Genomic DNA, 26,078 nt, shown 5'->3' on the forward strand with positions numbered 1-26,078 from the left:
AACCCCTGTTATGAAAAGATCCCTTTGCATTCGGAATTAGAATTTCAACACGGCCTGCAATGAAAAGGATCTTCAGGTTCATGTGTTAACTTGCTGCTTAGCAAAGCTGTAGGGCTTTACTCCTCTTTTCAAAGAGATGAGTGTGAAATGCCAAAGTCAGCCTTTCACACTCTGTTGGAAGAAGAAAGTGAGCTGAAACAACACGATTGTGTTTTCAAGCCCGAGACGAGCAGCGCGCTCGAGCAGAACACTGGTGTTTGTTGTCTGTTTGAAGGTAAACCCGACTGCAAACAGTGTTGCTGCATTAAAGGAGATTTGAAACATCCTCCTGATTGTCTGAAAGCAACACCGCAATTAATACTCACTTTTACTAGTTGCAATGAACATGCATACTCTCCACCCCCACCCCTGCTAGGTTTGAGCTTTGTGCAGTTAAAGAGTAATACTGTAGTAGAGTAATACTCCACCCTCCGCTCGCCAGGTGCATGATGTTTGGGTTCAACCTGGTTTACAAGAGCACGAGCACTGAATTAGCACTCCTTAAAGTACATTTCTTCAAATACTGTACTTAAGTACAATTTTAAGGTACTTGTACCTTTACCTGAAAACATTTAATGCTACTGTATACTTCTACTTCACTACATTTCAGTGGAAATATTGTATTTTTTGCTCCACTGCATTTACCTGAAAGCTGTAGTAACTGGTTATTTTGCAGATTTGGATTTTACATTTAAAAAAAAAACACGTATAAGCTTCTAAAATACAATGCAGTGTTAAAGATTAGAAGCAGCTTGTCACCCCTGACAATGAAGCAGTGTCTCGTTGTGGCCCTTTGTTATCTTTCCGTTGTCGATGAGTTATTAGCGGTACCACCGGAGAGAGATTTTCCCTCTAAACATCTCAGATGGTTTCATTTAAGTGGTTGCTGGATTGCATAATTGCATTTAAAGTAGTTACTTCTGACCTGCCACGACTATATAAAAAAAAAAAAAAGCTGCTGACTAACTGATTGATGCCTCAACAATCTAATGATGCACAAGATAATGTATCAGTAGAAGTGATGATTTTTCTACAGAAAGAGCGATTTTACTTTCATACTATGAGTGCATTTTGCTGATAAATACTTCTTTAGCTTTAAATTACAATTTGTCTTAAACTGGAACTGTATTTTTGCATTCTTGTATTGGTACTTACTCCTTACTAGTAAAGGCACTGAATACGTCTTCCAGCACTGAACTCAACACACCATGTTTTTTGTGGCTCCAAACCCCAAATGGAAATAGTCTATATGTCTCATGCATCATATTGTACAAAAATGTATAATTAGAAAAAATAAATTCATCATTTCAGTCATTTATCAAGTGAAAATATCACTTAGTTGGTTCTCAAATGTTATAATCATCAATTTTAAATCACCCTTAATAGAACACCTTTTGGTCAGATAATATTAGGGTCCAAGTTGTAATTAAAAACTATTCAGTGTGAGATGGAGAAAAAAAAAACTAATATCCTCATACTCAAGGATACAGTAACCTTGCATCAGCACAGAGAGCTAAGTTGAAAGGGTTATCAAGGTTTGTGGTCACAATGAGCCTGCAGACATCACACACACTCTTAGTGGTCATAATGACCGATGGTGGCCAGCGATGTGGAGAGCGCCAAGACTGTATATACAGTGCTTATAGAGGCAGGGCCAGAAATAACAGGCCCACGCTAAATAATCGTCCCTTTCACTCCCTACTACCATGACATCACCACAACCACAGCCGGCATGAGGGGAACAGCAGTGTTGTGGCTCCGAGAGACAGAGGGTAAGACACACACACACACACACACAGATAGATGGGAGAGCCTACTGGCTGCCTCTCTACTGTTGTCTTCAGGCCTGTATTTATCTATGTATCCTGTGCAAATTGTAAATTGCTGCAAACACATCTGAATGCGGCATCAAGCTAAATCAACAGCGTCGTTAACCTTCGTGTGGATACGGACGCAGACGTGATGAGACAGGCAGGTCAGAAACTTTCCCAAACTGCCCGATATGATGATTGCACACAATATAAACCCAAAGACATATGTGTGGAGACAATCACAGACCAGGCCAAGACAGAAAAACTCCCTCCTGCATGAAGGCTCCAGGAAAGTAAAGCCCACTACTAATGCAGTGTTGAACGCTTTGCAATCAGACAAATAAAGGGGCAATCTAGCACACAATCAAACTAGAGATTTAGCCTGCTCTCCTGCCAACAGCTAGGGACCTCCTCTTTCTGAACAAGGGATGTACTATTGACTATACCCCCCTCTCTCTCTCTGTCTCTCTCTCTCCAGTCTTCCCTCTCTGCCAGTCTGAAAGGCGTGATGCCAACCTTTTCCACCATTGGGCATGCTGCCCTGCCCTTTATGCAAATGCTTTGCCGCAATCCCTAACTCACAACCCCCACTGTCTCACCCTCCACGTCTGTGCACACCCCCCTTATGGCCTCCTGTCTATATATTCTTTTTTATCTTTATATGTTTCCAGCTAAATTAGCCAAGCAACTGAGCTTAAGCCATAGCCATAAGTTATTAATTAAACCCTAATGATCTGAGGTCCTGCCTGTATGGATCTTGAATGACGCAAAAAGCTTGGTGTGCAGCCTGTAGGCCTGTATTTTGTTTGGTGTCCTCCCTGGGCAAAAAGCACCCACCAGGGGCGAATATTTGACAGAGGTGTGGTTGTATGTGTCTGTACGAGCCCTGATAAAGAAGGACATCTCCTGGCAAAAAGAACAGAATGAAGACAAAGAACAGGAGGGAGGCCAGGGAGGGGGCAAAAGGAAACGAAAGTAAGAATAAAAGAATAGGGGGAAAATTTCATGCAATTAGCCACTGCTTTTTGCAAAACTCTCTTTAAAACATCTTCAGAAACCTATTCAGAGACGGCTGCTCCCTTTATCTACCAGGGTCCCATGATGTAAAACAAAGGGTGTCACTTTGACGTTGTTAAGATTAGGTTTGGAGAGAAACAAGTCCTAAGTGGGGTCCAAGTTCAAATAAAAGACATAAAAAAAATGCCCGCAACCCATTTTTAAGGGTCTGTGGGAGTGCTGAACTAAAGCATAATGAGGGGTTAACAGACTCACTGCTAGCGTAAATAGGAACGAAGGGGTTAATAATGTGACTGCGGAGAAAGTCAATCATGGCTGCCACTGGCAGGCAGGTTTCACAAGTTGGCACATGGGCTGAATAAACAGGAGTTAATATAGCAGTAGTAAACAGAGGAAGAGAGGAAGGACCTGAAGAGTTAACAAAGACAGAGAAATGAAATAACTTCATTTAGGGCAGAAAACATACAGAATGTGTAAATCCACAGACTGTGAGCTACAAAAAGGGGCACGTGAGGACAGCGACAGGGTTAACAAATTGGGCCGGAGGCTGAAGGAAGAACCCTGCTAATGCTGTTAAAGCAGAGCTTCCGCTTCTGCCGTAGGGCGAGTGTCGAGCCGCACAAACAGGGCGCAGGGTCCACACGAGCTGGACGGACTCGAGCCCACACACACCACAGGAAAGGAGCTCGACCTAAGACAAACACTGCACGACCAGACACACGCACACGCATACGTACACAAACACTACTGTCTCCTTATATGCCCCCACTATAGCAGGACATGTGCTGTGCCACACTGCAGAGCGTGGAGCACACTAAAATGAATAGAAACGCTGCTCAGTAATATGTGCTCTGCTGTATGTGAGCAGGTCCCACTCGCAAAAGAAATCTTGATCTCAGTGGCAACAAATGTTCTTTTTCCCGATAAACAAACAAAGTCGTCTAAACCCTAACAGTCTAGACCAACAACATAGCACCGCAACAATCTCCAAATATAAACTTCAAGCTTTATTTCCCAAGCCTCCACACAATGGCTGTTCTAATCTTCCTGAGAGAGGATAGACAAATAAACAAAACCAAACAGGTTGGTTGAGGAAGAATTAAGACTTTAATACCCTTTCCTCTTTTCTGTGAATACCACTACACACACACACACACACACACACACACACACACACACACATCCCTTTCCCTCCTTTCTATGCGGACTTCCTTGTCTGAAGTTACAGTAATAAAGCTTTAAAAACCTTATGCTGTGCCAGCAAGTGGCGGCAGGCAGTGATCAGAGACGAGAGGTGAGGGAGGGTGAGAAAGGCAAAACAAAGGATAGACGTGAAGCTATAAAAGTATCATCCACAAAGACGTCTGACTTATGTTACTTATTTATCTATTTTTGCACATAGTTGGATGATAAGATGAGGCGCAAAGCACAAGATGCATTTTGGTAGTATTACCAGCTTGTAAACACTAAAAATCACTTTGCATGTCATATGCCTGTCGCCTTGTACTACGTTTTTAAAGTAACATTTGAGCTTCTTGTGTCTAACTTTGGGTTAAAATAACACATTGGTACTGAGTAAAGTTAGTCCAGAGTTTAGTGTGTGTGCATCAGTACACTGTTCATAACACTGGACCCATAGCAGGACATCATGTCAACATTATCCAACCTTTCGACGCAATTAGGTCCTCTGGTTCAATACATTTACAGCAATAATAAAATGTTACAATGACAAGAAAAACAGATATCAAGGGAAATATCGGGTATTAGAGCATAATTAGCTTCTATCAAACCAAACCTAGTGGCTGTGTGTGTGTGTGTGTGTGTGTGTGTGTGTGTGGTGGAAGGAGGGGGGGAGGGAGGGAGGGAAATGAATGAGGCCTTTTCTTACAGCAGGGCCCAGATCAGAGCTCCTAACTATGGGATTTGGTGCTGTTGCCTTTCTCCCCCGGGAGGCAGTAATTAGGTTAGGGAGGACAACTGCCGCATTGTTTTAACAGAGGAGGGATTGTGCAGGCCAAAGTCCCACCAGCAACATGCTTCCCTCACAACAAAAATGCCAAACGGATTCTGCGGCGTTCGGACACACATCCACACACACACAGGGACAGAAAAACTTTTTTTGAGGGGGGGGGGGTTTCCTCTGTTAAGTTTCACAGATAGAGAGAAACCTGGCTTTTTACGCAGCAGCGGCTTTGGTACTGTGTGTATCCTATGAAATGTCAAATATAGTCCAACAGTGTCAGATGTCCTCTCGTGTTGTTGCAGTTGTGGGATTCTGGCTCTTTGTGGGACTCGGTTCCCTTTAGTGTAACTGCGTCTACTCTCTCCTGTATCCAGAGGCTTGGCAACACACACCGCTCCTAACTAGTATAATATGGTTATGATGCATTTGCATTCCTTCCAATCCCCTAGGAAATACAATACGCCTATATCGTCTGTTTTAATCACGGTCTGCTTCCAAGGAAAGTAAAAGGAGAATACAAACAGCCACAGCTATAAAGCGGCTTTCTCAAATATACTTCAAGTTCGTTTAAATACATCCTCCGCTGATTGATAGAGAGTAAATCAAACAAATCATGCTGCTAGAAAAAATAGAAGGACACGGAGTGCTCCCCAGTCTACTGTATTTACAATACACAGACTAAGGCCTCTTTCATTCCCGCCCATTTCCCTCTCTTCTTTTTCTCTGTGCGCTGTATTTCTTTCTATAATCTTCCTGTCTTTCTGAACTGAAAGAGAAAAAAGTAATTCTGCTGTTGTTTTACTCCTCTACATCATTCTCAGGGCCTTCAGCTCCTCCAAGTATTAAAAAAATATGCAAAAAAAAAAAAACATAACCATAATGTGCACCTTTGCACACCCGCCCACACCGTCCCTATTCACTTTCATCATAAATCTCCACAGCCTGGCTGCAATATACAGCCAATTTGTGGTCCCCACATGAGTCCTAACTCTAACTTGGAAATACTTCTATTCAGGTGTGCAGATGTAGAGGAAAAACAAGGCAGAGGGATGAAAAAAAAAATTAAAAAAATAACACGATGAATAGAATAAGCGTGTATAAATTGATATGCGACTCTAACAGACAGGTCCATGAGGCCTACAAGAGTCTGTTCTCCGCCACAGCTTGCCACAGGTGGCAGAGATGATTGCTCTTTATTCCAGATGATGACCATAATGAGCCCAGTTTGAGTTTCACGGGCTTCTCTCAAGACGCCGTGCGTGCGGAAGGGACCGACAGCAGCTTGACACGTCAGACAGCCGACCGCTTTCGGGTCCGTTCCCTCCACGTCCCATTTCAACAGAGCTCGAGGAGCTGTAGCCACAAAAAGAGGAGCGGCGCACACTGTTTCTCCATTACGGTTGCAGGCAATCACATCACAATAAGGGCTCCTATATGAATTTCATTCGGAGACGATCTAGACCGGCTTGACGTCTTAATAACAGGAGAGCGGAGAGCTGAGTGCAGCATGGAAGTGAATTTATAAACTGTCATGACGAGTGTTTGAGGAGCAGAGATTGTCCCACTCCGTGAACTCGCAGAGCAAAGCTAAATCTGGCCCATCTGTGTTTTATATTTTAGCAGTAACATGAAATCCTCATCCTGCACTGAATTTTCCAGTCAAATATACAACTTTCCATGTAACGCACACTAATCCTGCAGCTATTTCTCTGAGCCTAAACAGAGCAGAAAGTTTATATCTGAATTCCCTCACTGCGTACGGTGCAGCTGTAGTCGGGGTAGTAGTTACTGGCTGGCTGGGCCAAAAGGAGAAGCCGCAGAGTTGTGTTTGAGTCTAACCCTGAGCCCTGCTTGGCCTCGGCCTCCTCTACTCAACTCTACTCAACTCTGATCCTCGCTTTTTAATTCAACAAGGGTCTATTTGACTCTACTGTACTCTGCTCGACTGTCAGGGGGGTTTCAAACAGCCTCGGGCCCGCAGCTCCAGCCAGCAAACACAAGTCACAAGAAGCATAGAGCGCTCACTCATACCCAACACATACACAGACACTTCCACACAAACAGAGTCAGTTAATAACACACAAACTCCCGCCCTCCAGCTCTGTTTGCTCACAGCTGCCAGGCCTCCTCAGAGTTCATCTGAGGTAAAGATATGTTATATTATGCAACCGAGTATAGATTTTCCACCCATGGCCCTGCGCCAGCTTCCTGTTCCATAGAGCAAGATCTAGCGCTTTGTTCCCTAGGGTGACAGCTACTCCTTGCCGGACAGGGTGGCCGAATTAGATACACGGACAGAAACAGAGAGGGAAGGTAACAGGAAGAAATGGCAAGGAACACAATCAAGTAACAAAGCAAGCAAGAAAAGACCAGGAAAAGAAAAAAAAAGAAAGAGAAGCCTGCAACTTTGTCATCCTCAGATATGGTTCTTTGTGTTTCTTTGTCTGTAACTTCAAATCTTCTCTCCCCGTCTCCTCTATGTCTTTTTCCCCGGCTTTTGAAATCAGGTCACAACTGTTTTCATTACTGTTTGACTTGCGGGTTCATAAGCCTCCAAGCGTCAACGTTCCTCCACCCACCCCCAAGACAGGAAAAGATTTTCCCTCCAACATTAACCCAATAAGTGCCTATTAAGCCCAGTCACAACCTTTAAGCCAGTGAAAGAGAATAAAAGCAGATCTCATATGTTGACGCTGAGTTTAAGTCATGGATATAATCATTGCCGGGCTCATAATCTTATCTGCTAAATAGCCGGTGTGGATTATACTCCTGCACGGCTGCTATTTTCATCTCCTGCGCTGGATCAACATATCCAGGACTCTACTACTTGGAAGTACTTTGCCTGTGCTAGAGCATGAGGTAATGTAGCGTGATGATGAAAGAAAGCCTCGGGAAATTCAAGGTACAATCAACGAGCCAATCAATGCCTCTTTATCCCTCCTCTACTTAAAGGAAAGCAAAAGAAGCGGTGAAAAGATAATGAATACTGTAACATCATCGAGTGGCGTCACTGCGTGATGTCATCCCTTGACAACTGAACGTCCCGGATACAACTGACACTTCCCAATTAGCTGCGGCCTGATGAAGTCTTTGTCTTTTGTGTCCAAATGATTGTAATTGCCTCTCCAGGCTTCACCTGGTGTGCAGATATGGATGGATGGATGGAACACAGGAGGGCCATAGATGAATTGCTGATTGTATGTTTTGCTGACTTCCTACAGTTTTAATTGTGCCCCAAGGGGTAATTCTGTAGTTTCCAGGGGTTACATGGAAAGAAGAATTTAAATAATGAAAATAAAAAACAGTGAGTCAACTGTAACACCTGTGTGAAAAGTAGTTATTACGTGAGCATAGAAGTCTAAGTAGTTAACTAAAGGTAATGGATGGACAGTGAAAATAGCTACTATAGTTGGTTGAAATACTTAGTAGTCAGTAATGAATGACTGTGTAACGCTGAACTATTTGGTGTTTTTTCTTTCTTTCTTGTGTCAAAGAGTAGCCAAAGATAAGCTTCAGTTCTCCACAACTTGCACACAGTCCAGCAACAGCAACAACAATTTCCTCATCTGCACTTTCAGCACTTTCTTAGCTACATAGACCACTGTTATAGAGGATATATCCCACATTATTATTTCTCATCCCAACAGCTCAAATAGTTAGCGTAAAGTGATGGACAAACAGCTCAAATAGTTGACTAAAAAGCAATGGATAAAGAACTAGTAAGAGAAGAAATAGTTAGCTAAAAGTAACAGAGAAACAATAATAATGAGCTAAAAGTAAGAAATAGATAACCTCCCAAACTGTATTTCAAAAATACTGCAACAAAATTCACTTTTACAAACTCAGTAGCGCTTTTAGTGAAGAAGTCACACCTGTGCCTCGAGTGATTAAGTGTGTGCAGGTGCTTTATGCACAAGGCGCAGCAAAGCGTAGCTTATAGCCTACACATAGTTCGGCTCGGATGCTAACAGACGCACCGTATAGTCCGAATGTGGAGGGGGTTTGTTTTGGAATGCGTGGACCTGATGCGGCTACAGCTCCTGTCTTATTCACAAGATGATAATATGTATGCGTGTGCCACGTTTGTGCGAACGCCTGCATCTGCCTCTTTTTTTTTTTGGCTTGCGAGCGCATGCCTGAGAGACTGACTGAGATGGAAAGTCGGCCTGGGGAAGCTTGTGAAGAGAAGGCTGCAGTCAAACGCACGGGGGCGGGGGGGCGGGGAGTGAAACGGTGCTCAGATTTCATCCAGATTAATCTGGAAGCTTTGTAATGAGGGGTCTACTGTATATATTTAGCCAGTGCAGTGAGATGTAGGTCAGACAGACAGGCAGGACAGGCCAAACAACATGCCCAGATTGCCCACACTGAAGTGACCTTGAGTGGGCCGTCAATGATCCGCAACAACAACTCTCAATCTATTCCTGTTGACCTGTGGCAGACTGATACAAAGGCTCTGCACACTCCATGTTCCGACCCTTTACGTGCGTCTTTGTTAAACACAAAGGATCTTGGAAACTCAATATCATACAGGTCGTCCTTACGGAAACGTTACATGTTGATTAAAAGAAAGAAACAGAGAATGAATTATTATCAACGTTCGCTCCTTGTGTTGATACTGGCGTTGGTTCAAATTTATTCAAAGCAAGAACAAAGCACACTCAGAAACATTTCTCAGTCTGTCTTCTGCAGCACTAAACACGGAACAAAACTAACTAAACACTGCGAAATGTACAACAATTATTCATTTTGCAATCCGCAATGTGACTTTATTGACTGAAATCCTTTATAGCAGTGACAGCTTGGAGCTACTGGCCTCACACTAGCAGCTTTGGTGTGAATAAATAATTGATTCTCATATTAATTTAACGATCATGAATTAACATGTAATGGATAATATCAGAGCAACACAGCAGAGCTTCCTCAGCGAATCCAACAGCGATCCACATGTTTTGTTTTCCACTGTGCTGTGCTCACTGTCACCTCTCCTGGATGTTTGACCTTCGCCGCGCCGAGTTTTTAAAGCCTGTTTTCACATCCGTCTGCTGCAGGTGGAAATCGTCTCTGTGCTCACACGGTGCACAGGGTCATTCTGGAACACGGGGGTTGCACAACGAAAGGCAAGTCGTCGTCCCAGCTGCTACGTAAGAGGAGCAAAAGCCTCGAATCTCGGTTCAAGACGTGCTTTTTGTAGAAAAACCGTATCGGGGCACGAATTAGTTTTCAAATTAGTTTTCAAACTATTCTGGAGGAGGTCTTTAAATCACTATAAAACAGTCATTCATCTGAAATGATGCGCCACTCTGCAGTGCAGAGGTTTCTCCAGTGTGACAGACACAGTGTGTGACTTTTTTACAATTATTTTAGAGTATTTTTTGCCTTTATTTGACAGACAGACAGGAAACGGGGGGGAGAGAGAGGGAGACGGCGCGCAACAAAGGTCGAACCGGCGACAGTTGCAGATGACCACGTGGTCAGGCAGCACGCTTTGTATAACTTTTAGTCTGAAATCTGACATATTCACACAGATACAGGATCTATTCAACACAACCTAAAGCTCAGGGGGGGAGAAGAGGAAGAGGAGGAGGAGGAGGAGGGTGTATCTGTGTAAACCTGAGGTGCCACACCCCTCTCTCACACAAACACTGTGGATCTCTCTCCCCCTCTCCCCGTCTCATTCATTCACATACACACAAACACCACTTGTGTGTCACCACAGACACCTTATCCTCAATTGCCCTGTCAGATTGGTTGTCACAACGCTCCAAATACCCACATAATGGCGGCACTGTTGTTTAGATTTATGACTCAAATTCAGAGGAAAGAACATGCTGTCCTGATGTCTGAAGCTCAGCTATGACAAAGCTCTCAAATATTCACCGAAACAATTCTGTTTTCTGCTCATGGTTTATTCTACTATAGGCACACACTGTCACCCCCCCCCACCCACCCACCCACCCTGTATACACACTATACTTTATGCCGCACCCCCTCCCACCTTTTCCCCTCTCACTGCTCTCATATTGTACACTAAGTATTTTGTGTTCCTCTGTATATTCTAGCTCAATTATGTAATTTAGCACCCGTGTGTGTATGTGTTCAGTAGCCATGGCAACAGCACAACATATCGGCGACCACAGAACCGCGCTGGGGCCTCGGGCACCGCCAGGGTTGTGCCAAAGACTAATCCATGCCAGAGGTGACATGAGCGAAGGAAAAGTGAGGCGGGTGGAGACAACATGACACACACATGCAAGATCACACACACACACACACACACACACACACACAGAGACACAGACAGCAGCGTATTACTCTCTCCTCTCACTCCTCGCCTTCCTTTTAAAACACAAGCGCACACACTGGATATCCTCCCATTCTTCTTGGCTGGAGCCTCCCATGGCAGTAGCAGTAGGAATCCATTCTCCACGGATGCTGGGACAGCTGTGCTGATATTGAATGAGACACAGTTGGTTCTGCCTCTCTATGCGTGCAGCTCGAGATAAAAACTACATGCTACTTAATTCAAATCTATATCAACTGCTGCCAAATTGCGCCCAGCTCATCTCGTCTTTGTCTTCGCCACCAAAGAGAGCTCTGAATTTCTTTGCGAAAATTGCTGTAAATTCGCTCCTGCTGACGCACGGTGGCCCCCAGTCACCAGCTGACAATAAACACAGAAAATTTATATGACTGACAAAGGCATTAATCACAGGAACCTTCATAACCCTCTAGGTTATATGCTTAGAAATACAGCATGTACTGAGAATGCAAATAATCCACCACATGCCACCAATTTTGAGGCTGCACAGATAAGAAAAAGCTCACATTTGAAGCTCTGACGTCTTAGCGGGTCTACCTCCTTGTTTCATGCTGTTGGCCTTTGGTGGTGCCAAGGGAAGGAGGACACCAATAAACAAAAAAAAACCACCATAAATGAGCCAAGCTGGAGTGCAATGTGCAGAATACTTGAACGTCTTTTAATGATTGCGTTTTTTGCAGAGGATTGGCCTGTAACTAGCGATGTGGCATGAATGAATAAGTAAAAGGAACATGGTGTCCCAGGCAAACGTCTGGCATTATGACCTCCTGGTGTCCCGTGATGAGGGGAAAAGATCCGGCGCTGCCTGCGCAGCACAAAACAGCAGCGCAGCCAATCAGCGACTCCGATTTCACCCGGTGCTCCCTGCCTGTCTTCCCTTCTTACACGTGCGCACACACAACTCAGTTACAAGGGAGCACAATAGATCAGCCCTACCTGTCAATCAGATGTACTATGAGTTCATTCTTCTGTCTGGTGGCCAAAAGCGGAGTGCTTTACTGGCTGCCGGGTCACTTTTCCGCACAAATATCCACACAAACTAAACTTGTTTCTGCTGTTTGGCACCAGTGAGTTACTCTGGAGCTGCGTTTATAGAATCAAGACAATTTAAACTTGTGTGCAACTGAACCAAAACCCACTGTGATACCATAATTCAATATTTCTATCTGAGAAATGTAATACAGGCAACGGGACCAATTCTCAACTCTCAACTTGCAATGTGACTTTTAAAATGAAACTGCGGCCATTGGTCTGGAAAGGATTTCTTTTTTGAAAGGATAAAGGTGAGACACAGTCGCCTGGAAACTGGCATCCCAGCTAATCCAACGATAGCTACTCACAGGCCTAATTGGCATGAAGACATGGCACCAAAGGTTTTAGGTGCCATGTTCACATGTCTGTGTGTACACTTGTGCACAGATACACACACACGTGTGTGTGTGTGTGTGTGTGTGTGTGTGTGCGCATGCATGTGTGTGTTAATTCTTAAAAATCCAACATTTTCTGTTTATTCAGAATGCGGTTCCATCAGATTTTAATCCTCTGAACAGCTGTTCCAACTCATTTTGCAGGCCTTGGGAAGAGACAGAGAGGGTGAGCTGAGGGGAGGGAGATGATGAGGGGGGGGGGGGGGCACCTCACCAAATATGTGTAAATGTGAGGTTGATGCTTTAAAGTCCTGATATTGATTATATTAATTTAATCAGATTTTCACATAAAACAAACTACCTCATGCCTTCCCCCCTCTAAATGCTGCTTTGATATTTTCAGTGAAAACACAGCTCTCTGATAAGCTCTGATAAGGGCTGCTGATGACGTAAGAAAAATATAATACATCCTCTTGGAGCGACATATAGCGCTGATAAAGGAAAGTGCGGTGCTTCAGACTGGGAGGACAGAGCAATAAGTCATGTGCGCAGAGACGGTGACCTCGAAGCAGAGGTGACTTCTGACTATTAGAGACGAACAAAGAAAAACAGAACAAGAAGAAGAAAAAAAAACATGTCACAGTTCTTTTTTTAAAAAAAAGGTCGAAAATCGGCTGTCCGATAATTAACCTACACAAGAAAATGGGAACTTTCTGCAGCACGAGAAAGACGTGAAATTATCGTTTGCATGATGCATTTTAAATCAACACTTTTGGAAATGCTGCCTCCTATTTCAAAATGAATGTATGCATTTGTTTTAACAGGATTTGGGATCATCATTTCACTTTGCGCACATTAAAGCGCAAAGTGGACGGAGCTGCAGGCTGCGTGCGCAACAGATCCAAAACCTAATGTGGTCAATAACAGGCTACTTAAAACATAACGGGAGGGAGAAAATGCAACTTCTACAGGAGTGTGTGCATAATAATCTGTGCTCTTTCCTTCCCCGCTCTAACTCCAGCTGCAGGTCAGCGTGAGCCCTGCAGGAGTATCACAAAAAAAAACCAAAAAAAAAAACAGTTTCTCATGGTGGAATATATGAACACACACACACCTAATGCGGAATAAATAGGGACTAAATAGGACTTACCACTAAGGCATTGTTTAGAAGGTGAGTAGGGTAATACTTTAGTGTTGAGAGGGTGTTAAGAGGCGAGGAGAGCAGGGGTCAGCGTCCAGGCGGGCAGAGGGGGCAGAGGGAAGGAATAAGTTAAAATGTCGCACCAGTGAAAACAGACTGAGATGACAACATTACGAGCTGTATATTAGCACCACTGAACACATTTAAAAATGCAATGACACCAAAAAAAAACAAAAAAAAAAGGGTGCAGATTGTTTTTTTGCTGCGTCATTGTGGCCTGCAGGGCAGGGACAGTTCAGGTTTGGAGAAAGCATAAAAAAAAAAGTCAAAATAAATACTACCAGCAGTAAGAAATGAAGAGGAAATTATGTTAAAGACAATTTGAGCAATTTAAGGTTTTAAATGTGTTTTAAGAATGAATGGGAAATTAAAAATATGAGACAGTGCAGTGGGACTGGCTTCCACTTCTCTGGACAAAATAGCTGTTTCACATTAAAAATGGCCTAAATATAGATGTGATTTTTTTAAATCCCTAAATTAGATCAACATGAAAGAAACACACACTAGAAGTCACACAGCACACACACACACACACACACAACACACACACGCCTTCTCCTCTCAGGGCTCCCCCCGTAATTTGCTGCCATTACGCACCGTCCGTCACATCCCAGCACGCTGCTTGTCTCCAGCAAGGCTTTTATCACAGTTAATAATTCATTCGATTGTTTACAATTGTTGCCATATCCGAGGTCCAAGCTCGAATTTTTAATTATTAACAGCAATTAAATAAACAAAATGTGCCTTGCCGTCTGCAGACGGAGCTGCAAGGGAATGCAGAGTGTGTGTGTGTGTGTGTGTGCGCGCGCGCGCGCGCGTGTGTGGAAGGAGAGCGGGCTGCTGGTGCTGTTTGCATGGAAAGTTGTTTCCTCTCAACACACACATATGGGTAGAAAATTTTTGAAAAACGACAAGAAACACAGTACGAGGGGACGTTTCGCGCTGCACACGCGCTTCTGTGCCATTCTCCCGCCCAGCCAATGACAACGACAAGTTACCATTATGTGCAACATGTGCACCACATTACACTGTATGAGCTTCTGTTGCCAATTAGTTTTGATGAAGGGAAATTTATGTGGCCAAATATAAGCTTCTTTTGTTCGGGGATTATCTGCTGTGAAAGATTTTTTTTTTTTGTAAATCAATTTTAGATAAAGTCATCATCTCCACAGGCCTGTTTGGAAAAGCAGGCCAGGCACCTCAGAGCTTACAGCTATTCCATTTTTTTTAAATTACAAGTAAACCATCTTGTGCACACAGCAATCCTAATCTATAGGCAATATGAGTGATGCCTACAACCCTAAATCCCCAATCTGTTTCTATTTTCTTTCCATTTATGAGTCAGATTCAGTCACTTTCACCCTCTGAGCCCTGAGTCAACACACTAAGCAGCCTCTCATGGTTCCTTCAATAAAATTAAGAATTTAAGGGGAACATAATAAAAATCTTCTTTCCTTTCTGGTGTCGGCGAGAGGACGGCGTTATGATCCTGGCTGCTAATGTTTTTAAATGGAAACCAGACTTGACTTGTGCCCGCACGAGAGGAGCCGAGAACATCCCCTCAGCCTCTGGTAGCAGTCGTCAGAGGCATATGATGGGAGGAAAAGTCTTTTAATAAAACCACTGTAAAAATCAGGAATGAATTACACATCAAACACACCCTGGCAGTCCACTGTCAAACGAAGCCAATGAGGGATAAACAAGTCTGCTTTATAAGAGGGAGACTTCCAGCAGCTGTATAACATGGGCAGGTCGCTGCCACCAGTTGGCTTAAATACTTTCAAAAACCTTATAGGTCTGGAAAATAGAGGCTTTGTCTTTAAAAAAAAAAACACACATACACACACACACTAGGTGCTGGATAGAAATATTAGACATTTTTTTGAAATGTATTTTGCTCTAAGAGTTCATCACGCTCGAGTTCACAAAAGATATGTGAGAGCTGCTGTTCATGTTGGATTTTACTCTCTGAAAATGAACATTTTTGCACGGCTGTGGTGCATAAAGCTGCACGGAGCAACGCTGCAGGAAGCTCACAGGAAAACTTCTGCAAGCAGCGTTAGATTTCTCCTCTGCCCCTCACTGGAAGGTGGGATTTTTATGCTCAAATTAATGATTAAAAAAATGGAGGTTGTAGTATAATGAATCATTATTTTTTTTTAAAAAACAGTTCAAATAAGACTGAAGAGCTGTTCAAAAGTGATCAGGAGGCAGCGTTTATTACAGCTGCCTCACAGCTGAAGAGACTCATTTCAACATATTGTACCCCACTAAAAAAAAAAAAGTGCTGCAGTGATCAACACCAGCAACAAAGTAAAAATAAAAATCTTAAATATGATGTTGGGTCAGTTCTTTCTTTTAAAAAGAAACAAGCAAAACATTTTTAATAAAACAGTCTGGAAAAGACAAGCAGAATTTAAAAAGTGAAGAAATGATGTGCAGTTCAACCTGCAGAAAACCTAGTTCACTTTTTTTTTTTTTAAACATTTCTTTTTCTAGAATTAGTCTAAATGAACCATGACGTGAAAAGCAACTGCTGTGGACACTCAGTCATGATTTCAAATGAAAATAAAAGAACAGGAAGGTGAAGAGAGAGAGGCTTAAATAAGGACATCAAACCAATGTGTCTCCTGTTAACCTGTAACTACACGTCAGCACGTGCTGCATTCAAGTGCAAAAAGTCAACTGGTGCACTAAACACTATCTGTTCTTCACAGTTTATAACACACACACACACGCGCGCACACACACACACACACACACACATAGACACACACACTTACACACGCACACACACACACCAGCTCCAATGTCTCGCTTCTCCCGGTCTCAGCTCCACATGAAAGCAGCCCTAAAGGCGGCGGTGTGCGCCCTGCTCTCCTGCATCTCCTCTCGCCGGCCAAAACTCTTACGAGCCTCGACACTTGGAAAAAAAATCTCCCAGCAGTAACATTAAACTCCGGCGCACTCTCCGTCTATCCCTGCGCTCTGCTTTCCCCTCCTCCTGCGGGCTCCCCTCCTTCTTTTTTTTATATGAAATACATTTCGGGAGAAGCGCCATTTTCTCTCCAAAACCATGTGCGATGGAAACGCACAAGAAAGTTTCCTGCGGCAGAAACGCGCTCCGAGGCGGGACGAGCGTCGGAGAGTTGAGGCGAAGTTTCAGAGAGAGTCAGAGAGCAGAAAGACGCTCCAGCACAACAAATAAACACATGGAAAATAACAGACAAGAGGCAGCGCGATTAAAAAAAAAAAAAAAAAAAAAACCCGGCGTCCCAACTACAGCCCACCCAAACAATGAAACAAGATAAGACTATTTACCTGTGTCAAGCAGTACGGGGAGTACATGGTTATTTTTAGAAAGGAGGATTGGAGAGCTTATTTAAGTTGGATGGAAGCTCGGTATAGTGCTGCATTGCAATCGCTCGCCGTCCTGTTTCTCTCACTCCATGCTGCTGCAGCTTACAGTAACCCCGCCTAGAAAGTGAAAGCTTGCACAAACTTTCAGGGAAAAAACTTTGTCTCCCTCCCCTCTCCTCTTGCAGGACTTTTATCGCTCTCCTCTTTGCAACGAATTCTCAAGAAAGGCGGCATTTTTTTTTTTTTTTTTTTTTTAATTCTCATGCAGATTCATCAAGGTGTCGCTGGCAGGACCTTTTAACTTTAGCACTCAGATCAGTCATCTGTCTTGTGATATATCTCCGATGGCTGGCTGACGCGCCGCGCACACCCTGTAGGCGATATCCGCGCGTCCTTACATCTGTTTTTTTTTTTTGTTTTTTTTTACCGTGGTAATGTTATGCTTTAGTTGCGTTCACTGACCCGTCCACTCCGTGTGTGATGGACACGCAAATCATAATCAGAGGGATCGTGGGGTCGTTCAGTTTGGTGGATCTGCAGTCGCGCCGTTGCTGCATTTTGCCTCGAAGGAAACACGTAAACGCATCACCAAGACAGACCAAAGTGGTGTGACAGCTGCGAGGCAAAGAGGGAGACGCTGTGAAAACGTTTATGAAACTTATGTTGTGAGAAACGTTTATGATTTGACTAAAAATAAAAAGCCTAAGCCAGGACTGTGTAAGTACAGTTGAGCTGCATGAATAAAATATTCTGCTTCTGCTCCTGATGTGGGGATTTCAGCTCTTAAGTCTCGTGCATTAAAAGTTACAGTTTGCACTGGATTATATACTTAAATTCACTTGCAGGCATTTGAATCGACGCGTTCGCTCAACACGGCTGTAAAGTTAATGCTATTTATTTACTGAACCATATTTGACCCAGTGTGGAACCCACAACTGTAGTCTGAAAACCAGTGAGGGGAGTCCAAAGCAAACAGTTGACTGCAGCATTCCCTATGAAGAACACCAGCAAACAGTGAAGACAGACATGTAATCACAGCCTCTGAGCAGTATCAAAATACTAAATTGTGCTAAATTGGGGTGCATGGGGATACAGAAACTCTCTGTCACACACACACACATGCATAAACAGTAGTGAGGGATACACATATTGTATCGAAGCCATAAAATAAAGTCTCTTGGACTGGGTCCTGAGTGTGGTACAGTGGGAATTTGGGTGGGAGTGAAGTCATTGTTAAGAAGCTGAGCTGAGATTTTGGGCCTGACATTGGAGTCCCACAGATTTATGAGGCCTACTGCTCGTGCATGTCTACCACAAGCCTCTGCAGGCGAAACAAAGAGATCTGGGCTCTGTGTGGCCAATTACTGCACACGGCCAGATACACAAGCCAGAGACGCGGGCGGGGAGGGAGAAAGTGTGCGGTCAGGAGTGTATGTATGCCACGAAACTGTAACCTCCCGTCCTCGCCGCCACACAAAGTTAGAATACCAGCATTCCTTTCTGTGAATATGAGACATGCGTGGAGCACACGGCACACCATATAACACACACACACACACACACACCTTTTGTTTCCCCTTTAGGCAGGTGTCTCGACTTCATAAGCATTTCCTGCTACATTCGAGGGATATTCTTTGCTCTCGGCGCTCTTTTGCAAAGGAGTCATTAAAAGTACCACAAGTGCAAAAGGTTAGAGCGAGCGGTTAGACGGGGATCAAACCCCCAACTCCCCCCACCCACCCACCAACCCTTTATAGAGTCGACTTGCATGCAACACACGCAAACACTCCTTTGCCGTGGCTCCTTAAATGAGCCACACATTTAGTGGTCTGTGTGAGTAAATCTCTCATTAAGTAACACATGGTAGAGCCATATGCTACGGTTGGTGGGTCTGCTGCAGCTCTGCTTTTTCACACGCTTCGAATATACATATTTACCACTGCTCCAGAGTGGCCAGCTCTGTAATGGCTTCACCCATCAGCTCAGAGCTGTTGTACAGTTGCTTTAAAAACCGAGACTTTCGCTAGTAATTTATTTATCAGAGAAATTGATGGGTGATTTTTTTGGGGTGTTTTTTCCACTTCAGGGAAGCTCTACTCGGCATGCAAAGTTGCTGTTGTTCAGGGGGCGGTAGGAACCACACGTTTGCTTGGTTGCAACAGCACAACCGGCGATGATAGCACAGCGAAAAGGTGGCGGTGCTGTGCGGCCCATGTGTGCACCCATGTGTAGATGTCAGCTGCAGTGGCAGTGCTCGTGCAGGGCCTTACTTAAAGAAGTGGTTCCCAACCTGGAGGTCAAGACCGGATAGATGAGAGGGGGCACGGGATCACTGCAAAGGGCTCCTCCTTACAAGTCATGTTTGCACGAAACATGAATCTTTAAAGCTCTTAGGAAAAAAAAGAGTATTACTACTGTTATAAATGAGTTCCAAGTACTTTGTGATTGCAGTTTCTTGCTTTTTTTCCTAATCAGTACGCATGATTCTGTTATTGATATTATTAGCCTTTCCTTCTGTTGTTAAATTGCCTTTACTATCTTTTGGAGATTATAGTATGCATGGCGGAATATGGCACTGATTTACTCTTTCCATTTGCAATTGGAGGAGCTCAACATCACATTTGTTTTTTATATTTGAAGAGCTCACTGACCGTGATTTGCATGCATACCAGAAAGTGTTGCTGGCGTCCTCTGTTTGGTGGTTTTTCGCAAGGTGAGAGCAAACAGCTTATATGCAAGCCTCTATGTGTGTTTGTGCGGGTGAACTTTGCCTGACGAGGGTCTGAGAATGTCATCAATGAAGTGAGTGCAAGTGATGGACAGCGTGCGGGATTCTTTCTTTTCTCTCCATTTCAAGCACTTTCTAAAATCGCGCTCATTTTTTTCTCATTTTCTTGAGCAGCATTTCTCGTCTTCTTTCAAGACACTGACTCTTATTTCCAGCAAGTTGAAAACAGAAAATGGATCAGCCGATTTTGTCACTTGTTTTGAGAACATTTAGTTTTTAGGATGGAGTTTGCGTGTGATAAATCACGACGATGGAGGTTTTACTGGATGATCTAACATTGCAAGGCCTCTCAAAATCCTTCAGAAGAAACAATCTGACGAACGACAGTGCGCGTAACTCACACACAGGTAGCCATCTCACATTCCAAAAAAGATGGGGCTGCAACAGCTGACTCTCATGGGGTCGTACCACTTCCCGAACAGTGTGTTACAATTCATACATCCTTTTAGTTTTAACAGACCTTTTTAAAAGCAAGTGCACTGCCGTCCTCTGCAGTTGTTAGAAGCAGCCTGGCATGTAAGACCCGCTCACACACACACACACATACAGAGAAATAAAGAGAAGGAAAGAAGGGAGCGGTGATGCACTTTATACAAGACTAAGCCCCCAGCAGCAGACCTCCTGGTGAGAAGTTGGAGGTGGACACCCTCCTGTGGATGTTCTCGAACTCGCTGCCCCCGGAATCCAATAGTGCTCCACTGACGCTCCTCCCCTTCTCCAAAACTCTCCTGTACCAGCCGTGCTACTCAATTACAGCCATAATGGTTCATTTCTGCACCCCGAGACACACGATACACTGTAGCAACCCAGATTCTCTGTGAGACTTGGCGTAAGTCTTAACTCTGGGAAACAAAGACCGTAGCCTAGAAAACTGGCTCCCACCTCATTAACAATCACATTTTCAGTCATCCACAGACCCCCAGCCCCCACCTCCCACCCCACCCCTCATTTCCACTCACCCTCCCCACCCCAGCTCCTCTGTTTTTATTACCATCTTATATCACATAGATCGTTGTAAATCCACCGCGCTCGCTGGGAGGATTTCTCTCTTTCAGAAAAAGCTGCTCACTTTCTTTAACTTTGTATTTTATACAACTAGGCGTGCTGCACATTATCCTCATAATTTTCACTCCCACGAGGCGAGGGCGCTTCGGTGAAGTTGCAAAGGCGCCCTTTTTTCTTAAATGTGCGTGTGGAAATAATGATTGTAATGGTTTGCAGCTGAGTAGAGGGAGCTGTGAATGACATTATGATTGCGGTGCAATTACGAAGAGCATGAAAACAGACTGTCAGTCAGGGTAATGAGTAATGACTCAAATAACACATTTAATACCAACACAAGAAATAATAATAATAATAATAATAATAATAATAATAATAATAATAATAATAATAGATGCATACCCTGTATGAATCTGATACTACAAAGCATTCAGGCATCCCAGGACCTCTGGAGGGTTCTTCATTCAACAGAAAGGTTTCGGTTGCCTGAAATGTAACACAACAGTCATTTATTCATTAGTTGACACTGTCTTTATGTTAAGGGAATTTTAAAAAACACAGAAAACTTGGCTGCAAAGCTGGAAAGACAGACTTTAAATGTGAAAAACCCTCCTCATCCTGCTGCTTCTTATTCTGACCTATTTATTAATCATCCTCAAGTCCCACCACCACACACACACACACACACACACAAACACGGTTCACGGTGTGTGCTGCCTGCCTGAGCCCATATGCTGTGCAGGCCTGAGGCCCGGGCCCTGCCAGTCACCACCACTTGAATGGGGAGCAAAGTGTTTAGCTGCCGTACCCGCAAACAATACTCCAACACAATGGCATTTCCTGCCCCTGCTATTTCACCTGCATGGTCACTTTTCTGTCAGCGTGCACTGATTCAGCACAAATCATTCACGCACACTCATACACACGGCCACATACTACACATACTCGGCACAGACTCGCACATACAGAGGCCATACGTCTGCCCGCGTTAACGGACACACACACACATGCTAAACACAAGCCCTTGGCTGCACCGCGGGCCCTGCATTGCATTCACTGATAGATGCAGCTAAAGTGTTTATTCTAAGTGTTTGTTTCTATTCAGGGCAGTTCATTTGTATGCTGTGGGACGCTCCAGCAGAGACTTGGGCTATGAATGAGCATCCATTGCAGCTCTGCTGTCAATTGAGGCAACCAGGCCAGACAACATGGATGGTGGGGGAACCACAGACTGAGGATCTGGATCAGGGATGGGAGTTCTGCCTGGTTAGCTCGCCCGTGGCTATTACTTTTAAGTCCAAACTGGTACAAATTGGTTTTCGCCAGGCTAAATTTGAACGTCTGTTTTTGAAATCAACTAAACCTGTTAGATGAGGGCTAAAAATTGCTAGGTTAATGAAAATAACTCTCATTCCGTGAGTTCGGGGAAGGAAGTTAGGCTCACAATAAGCTTTAAGTTGAGTCGCTGGATAGAGGAGGAGAGGGGAAATAATCCTGTTTTCCAGAACTTTACGTTTTCGTCTCTTAACATATCGTAAGCAGAAACAAACACAGACCCAAAACAGGGACAAACATTGCTCGTAGCCAGCAAAAAAATTTAAAGTTATACTATTTAAACTGGCATGTGAGGTTTTTGCGAATTCAAACAGACATTAGGTTACTTAAGCATTTACATATGCACACAAATGCACACACGCACACGGTGACACGGGATTGAACAAATACATGCGCAGACACATGCATAAACACACAGAACTATAATAAGTCCCAGACTCAGGCTAACCAAGCTGCGGCTGGAGACACAGGCTATTCATATCATTCAGAATGAGAGGTTACAGCTTGAGTCCTTTCCCTTTTCCTTTTACTGTAACACAGGAAGGGCATCTGTGTGTGTGATTTCACCCGATCTCTGTGGCAAAAGGTCTAGCAGGCGGATTGATTAACATAAGATTAACATTGGTTTTGCTTTGGATAGCCTCTCATGCTCACAATAAGTTTAAGAAAGGGCCACGTGAAGCGTTCACTCCTTTAAACAAGGTTAGAATTCAAGTCATCCAAGTGACTATGAAAACACCGCTCATGGCGTTCAGCCTCAGCATCCAACCTCTGGCCTGTCATCATTAATGTGTGGGGAAACACTGGAGGAAAACCATTTGAAACCATTTGTCCCACTAAATGGTGCCCTTGTCAAGCTCGCCGGGCGCTCTGTTAAGCTCTTAAACTGCCTAGTCCAGCTGAAGGATATATTTTACTCTGTTGATAATCACAGAGGAGCACAAAGCAAGGCGCGCTAGTAGTTCTCGTTGACTCTTTCCGACAGGTTTGAGTCCTTTAAAGCTGAAAAATGATTTGCGCTGCGCTGACAATGGAGTTCAGGGTGAAGGTTACTACACGAAGATAAATGGAAAGATAAAAAAAAGCAGGTCAGTTAATGAATGAAGCATCTCTCTGTCCATATCTTACCACCTCTCTCTATTTGCAACACTCAGAGAGGGGCATCGTTTGTTCGAGACTGATTGTTTGAAGTAGCTCCCTGCAGCACTGCCCCCTTTTCCCCCTTCTCAGTTTTTATGGAGCATGGTATCAATTATATATCTGTGTTTTTCTATATATATATGCAGCATATGCCCGATCCATATGGCCAGCCTTGAGCTAAAGTAGACGCAGAGCCTTGTGTAATTAACACTTAAAAAGCTCTAGAAATCATTTGATGTCTGGGACGTTGACTTTTTTGGTGACCGAGGCGCAGTGTAATAAGCCACTGAGACGGTTGTCAGATTTTATCGATGGCGAGTGCAGATAATGTCTTTATGACTGCAAACTATTGCAAAGCATAAAAGACAATGAGGAAAGTTCACAGCCCAGACCAAAGAATAGGAGAAATCATCGGTTTTCTTGGTTTATACCACAGTTCAAGTGTCCAGTATTATGTTACAAATGTGTGTGAATGTTTAAAGAGATCATTGATTTGTGAAATTCAGTGATTTGTGAAATATCCCATGTCTGTGAGTGTAAAGTAGCTCCATGTCTGACCTCAGAGCTCCATATGTTGCTCCGTGATTCAGATGCAAAACATTCACATCACAAACCTGGAGACAGCACACATCCTTTAAATCACAGAAAATGCCCTTGAAGTGGCTGTAATCAATGTTTTTATATGAGCAATGGATCAAATGAGGACCACCCCCGCGGACGAATGGTTACAGAGCATTCTACACGGCCATATGGTTGCAACTGGTTTGATCCTGCCTCTTCACTGTCACTATCTAATTTTTTTGGGTGTCTTTCAACTCACTGCTTTAGATTTCTGCAGCTTGCAGCTTTACTGTTTTTGTTTCACTCTCACATATATTTCCCTCAGAAGTTGGTGGAGACCAAAACAGAGCTAAAATATTAAGTAAATATTGAAACATGACTTTGAATCAATGCTAATGTTCCTCTGTGTGTAAACTAGCTGATACATAGCCATGTCAACTTACAGACCTGGAGTCAGGAGTAGTTCAGCTAACGTAAAGACTAGAAGCAGAGGGAAACAGCTGACTGTCCAAAGTGAACAAAATATGACTTGCAACAACCCTAAAACTGTCTTCCTTATTCTTTGCACCTCGTTTGTCGAACACATACATGAACATGAACATGAACGTAAAAAGGGCGCAACGGTTCTAAACCCTGAAAACTCACATTTCTGTGCTTGTCAGTGAGATGTAGAAGTGTCAGTGGGCTTATTCCTGACAGAACCAAGTTAGCTCTTTCCCCTGTTTCCAGTCTTTATGCTAGACTAAGATAGGCTAGGCTTGGCTAGGCTCAATCTCAGAAAGAAAGAGAAACAGTGGCTTTGCCCAAAATGTTATTTTCCAAGCACCGTGAGTTGTTAAATCCGTCGAGTGACCAATGTGCTCTCACATGCGTGCTAAGAAGGACAATGTTAATATGAATCTTGATCTCCTCAGTACCTCAACTACACTCTCTCCAATGTACACACAATAAGTCAGATCAAACGGGGGGTGTTCAATTTGGCTGTCTTTCACGGCATTGGATATATTAGAGCACATATGCATATGGCCCACCTTCCCCTGTCTCGTTATTCTCTTGATCATACACAGGCTCACAGCGGCACAAAAACCACCTGGGTTTCAATATTTCTGGGTACACAACACTGCATGAGAGGCAAGTATCCTCTCAATCAGTGATTAACAAACCTTCTGATCCCTCCACTGCTGGGTCCTAATCATTTGCAGCATCGAGTCTGTGAGCTCAACAGTTTCTAGAGCATCAGAGACTTCTCCTCCACTGCAAAACATAACTGACATCCTACCCAGTCCCACTTCATTCAGCCTTAATTGTATCCTCATTCTTCACCTGGTAACAAGCTAACAAACCTGTGCAGATGTGGCAAGCACATCAAAGAGAGGGAGGGATGGGAGGGGGAACTTGTTTGTAGAAAAAAATGTGTGGGGGAATATGAAAGGGGAAATTTACGTTGTGTGAGTCCAAGCCAGAGCCACCTCAGGGAGAAATGCTGGAAAAATGTGATATTTTACACCTGCATCTCAGGAGGTGAGGAATGAGACAGGGAGCAGTGGAGGCGGTAATTAGAGGAGCGTGCGTGTGTGTGTGTGTGTGTGTGTGTTTAGAAAGGATTTTTAGTATGTTTCTGGGGCTTGCCACTGGTTCTTTTTAAGCATTGAATTCGGTGCGATGCAGTCAATGCCAGATTATTAAAAATGCTAAACCTGGTTACGAATGCTAAAAAAAGTGTTGAAAATTTAAACAAATATGCTAATATTGTTACAGTGATAAATAGCTGGCAAGCTCTGTTTAATGAATAATGCTATTGGCTCTAATTCCTCATTAGGGCCCTAAAGAGAGAGTGAAGAGAGAAAATACATGTATTGTTGTTGTGATTTTTTCCCCCCCAAATTAAACTCGGAAGGCAGAAGATACCAACACCTTCCCAAATTAAGTAGATTCAAATTACTCGGTTACACAGCTGGTGTGCAGTCTGGGGTGTCTTGTGAAACCAATTAATGTGAGGGTTAAGTCTTGATAAAGTAATTCAGGCAGGGTTAGAAATGAGATGGAAGAGTTAGGAGTGTTATGTGATCAGCCTGAGCTTGATGAGACAAAGTGAGACTTCCTCTACGCTGCCAAAAATATCCATCTCAAAGTCTTAGCATTGTATTTTTGTTCGAACAGGTTTAAGAAATG

At 43.6% G+C, this 26,078-nt stretch overlaps 1 protein-coding gene across 4 annotated transcripts in view; it reads right to left on the reverse strand.

Moving 5' to 3' along the window:
- The window catches only part of nfixb (nuclear factor I/Xb), a 123,725-nt gene that overhangs the window by 94,591 nt on the left and 3,056 nt on the right, over positions 1-26,078 (reverse strand). For 3 of the 4 annotated variants that reach the window (XM_070847304.1, XM_070847305.1, XM_070847302.1), the window contains exon 2: positions 21,273-21,356. In XM_070847304.1, coding sequence (XP_070703405.1) covers positions 21,273-21,356 — 84 coding nt within the window. Of the gene's footprint in view, positions 1-17,041; positions 17,174-21,272; positions 21,357-26,078 lie in introns of those variants that run through there. The other variant, XM_070847303.1, reaches the window with a different exon arrangement.

This window comes from Pempheris klunzingeri, chromosome 17 (genome assembly GCF_042242105.1).
Source record: "Pempheris klunzingeri isolate RE-2024b chromosome 17, fPemKlu1.hap1, whole genome shotgun sequence".
NCBI classification, from domain to species: domain Eukaryota; kingdom Metazoa; phylum Chordata; class Actinopteri; order Acropomatiformes; family Pempheridae; genus Pempheris; species Pempheris klunzingeri.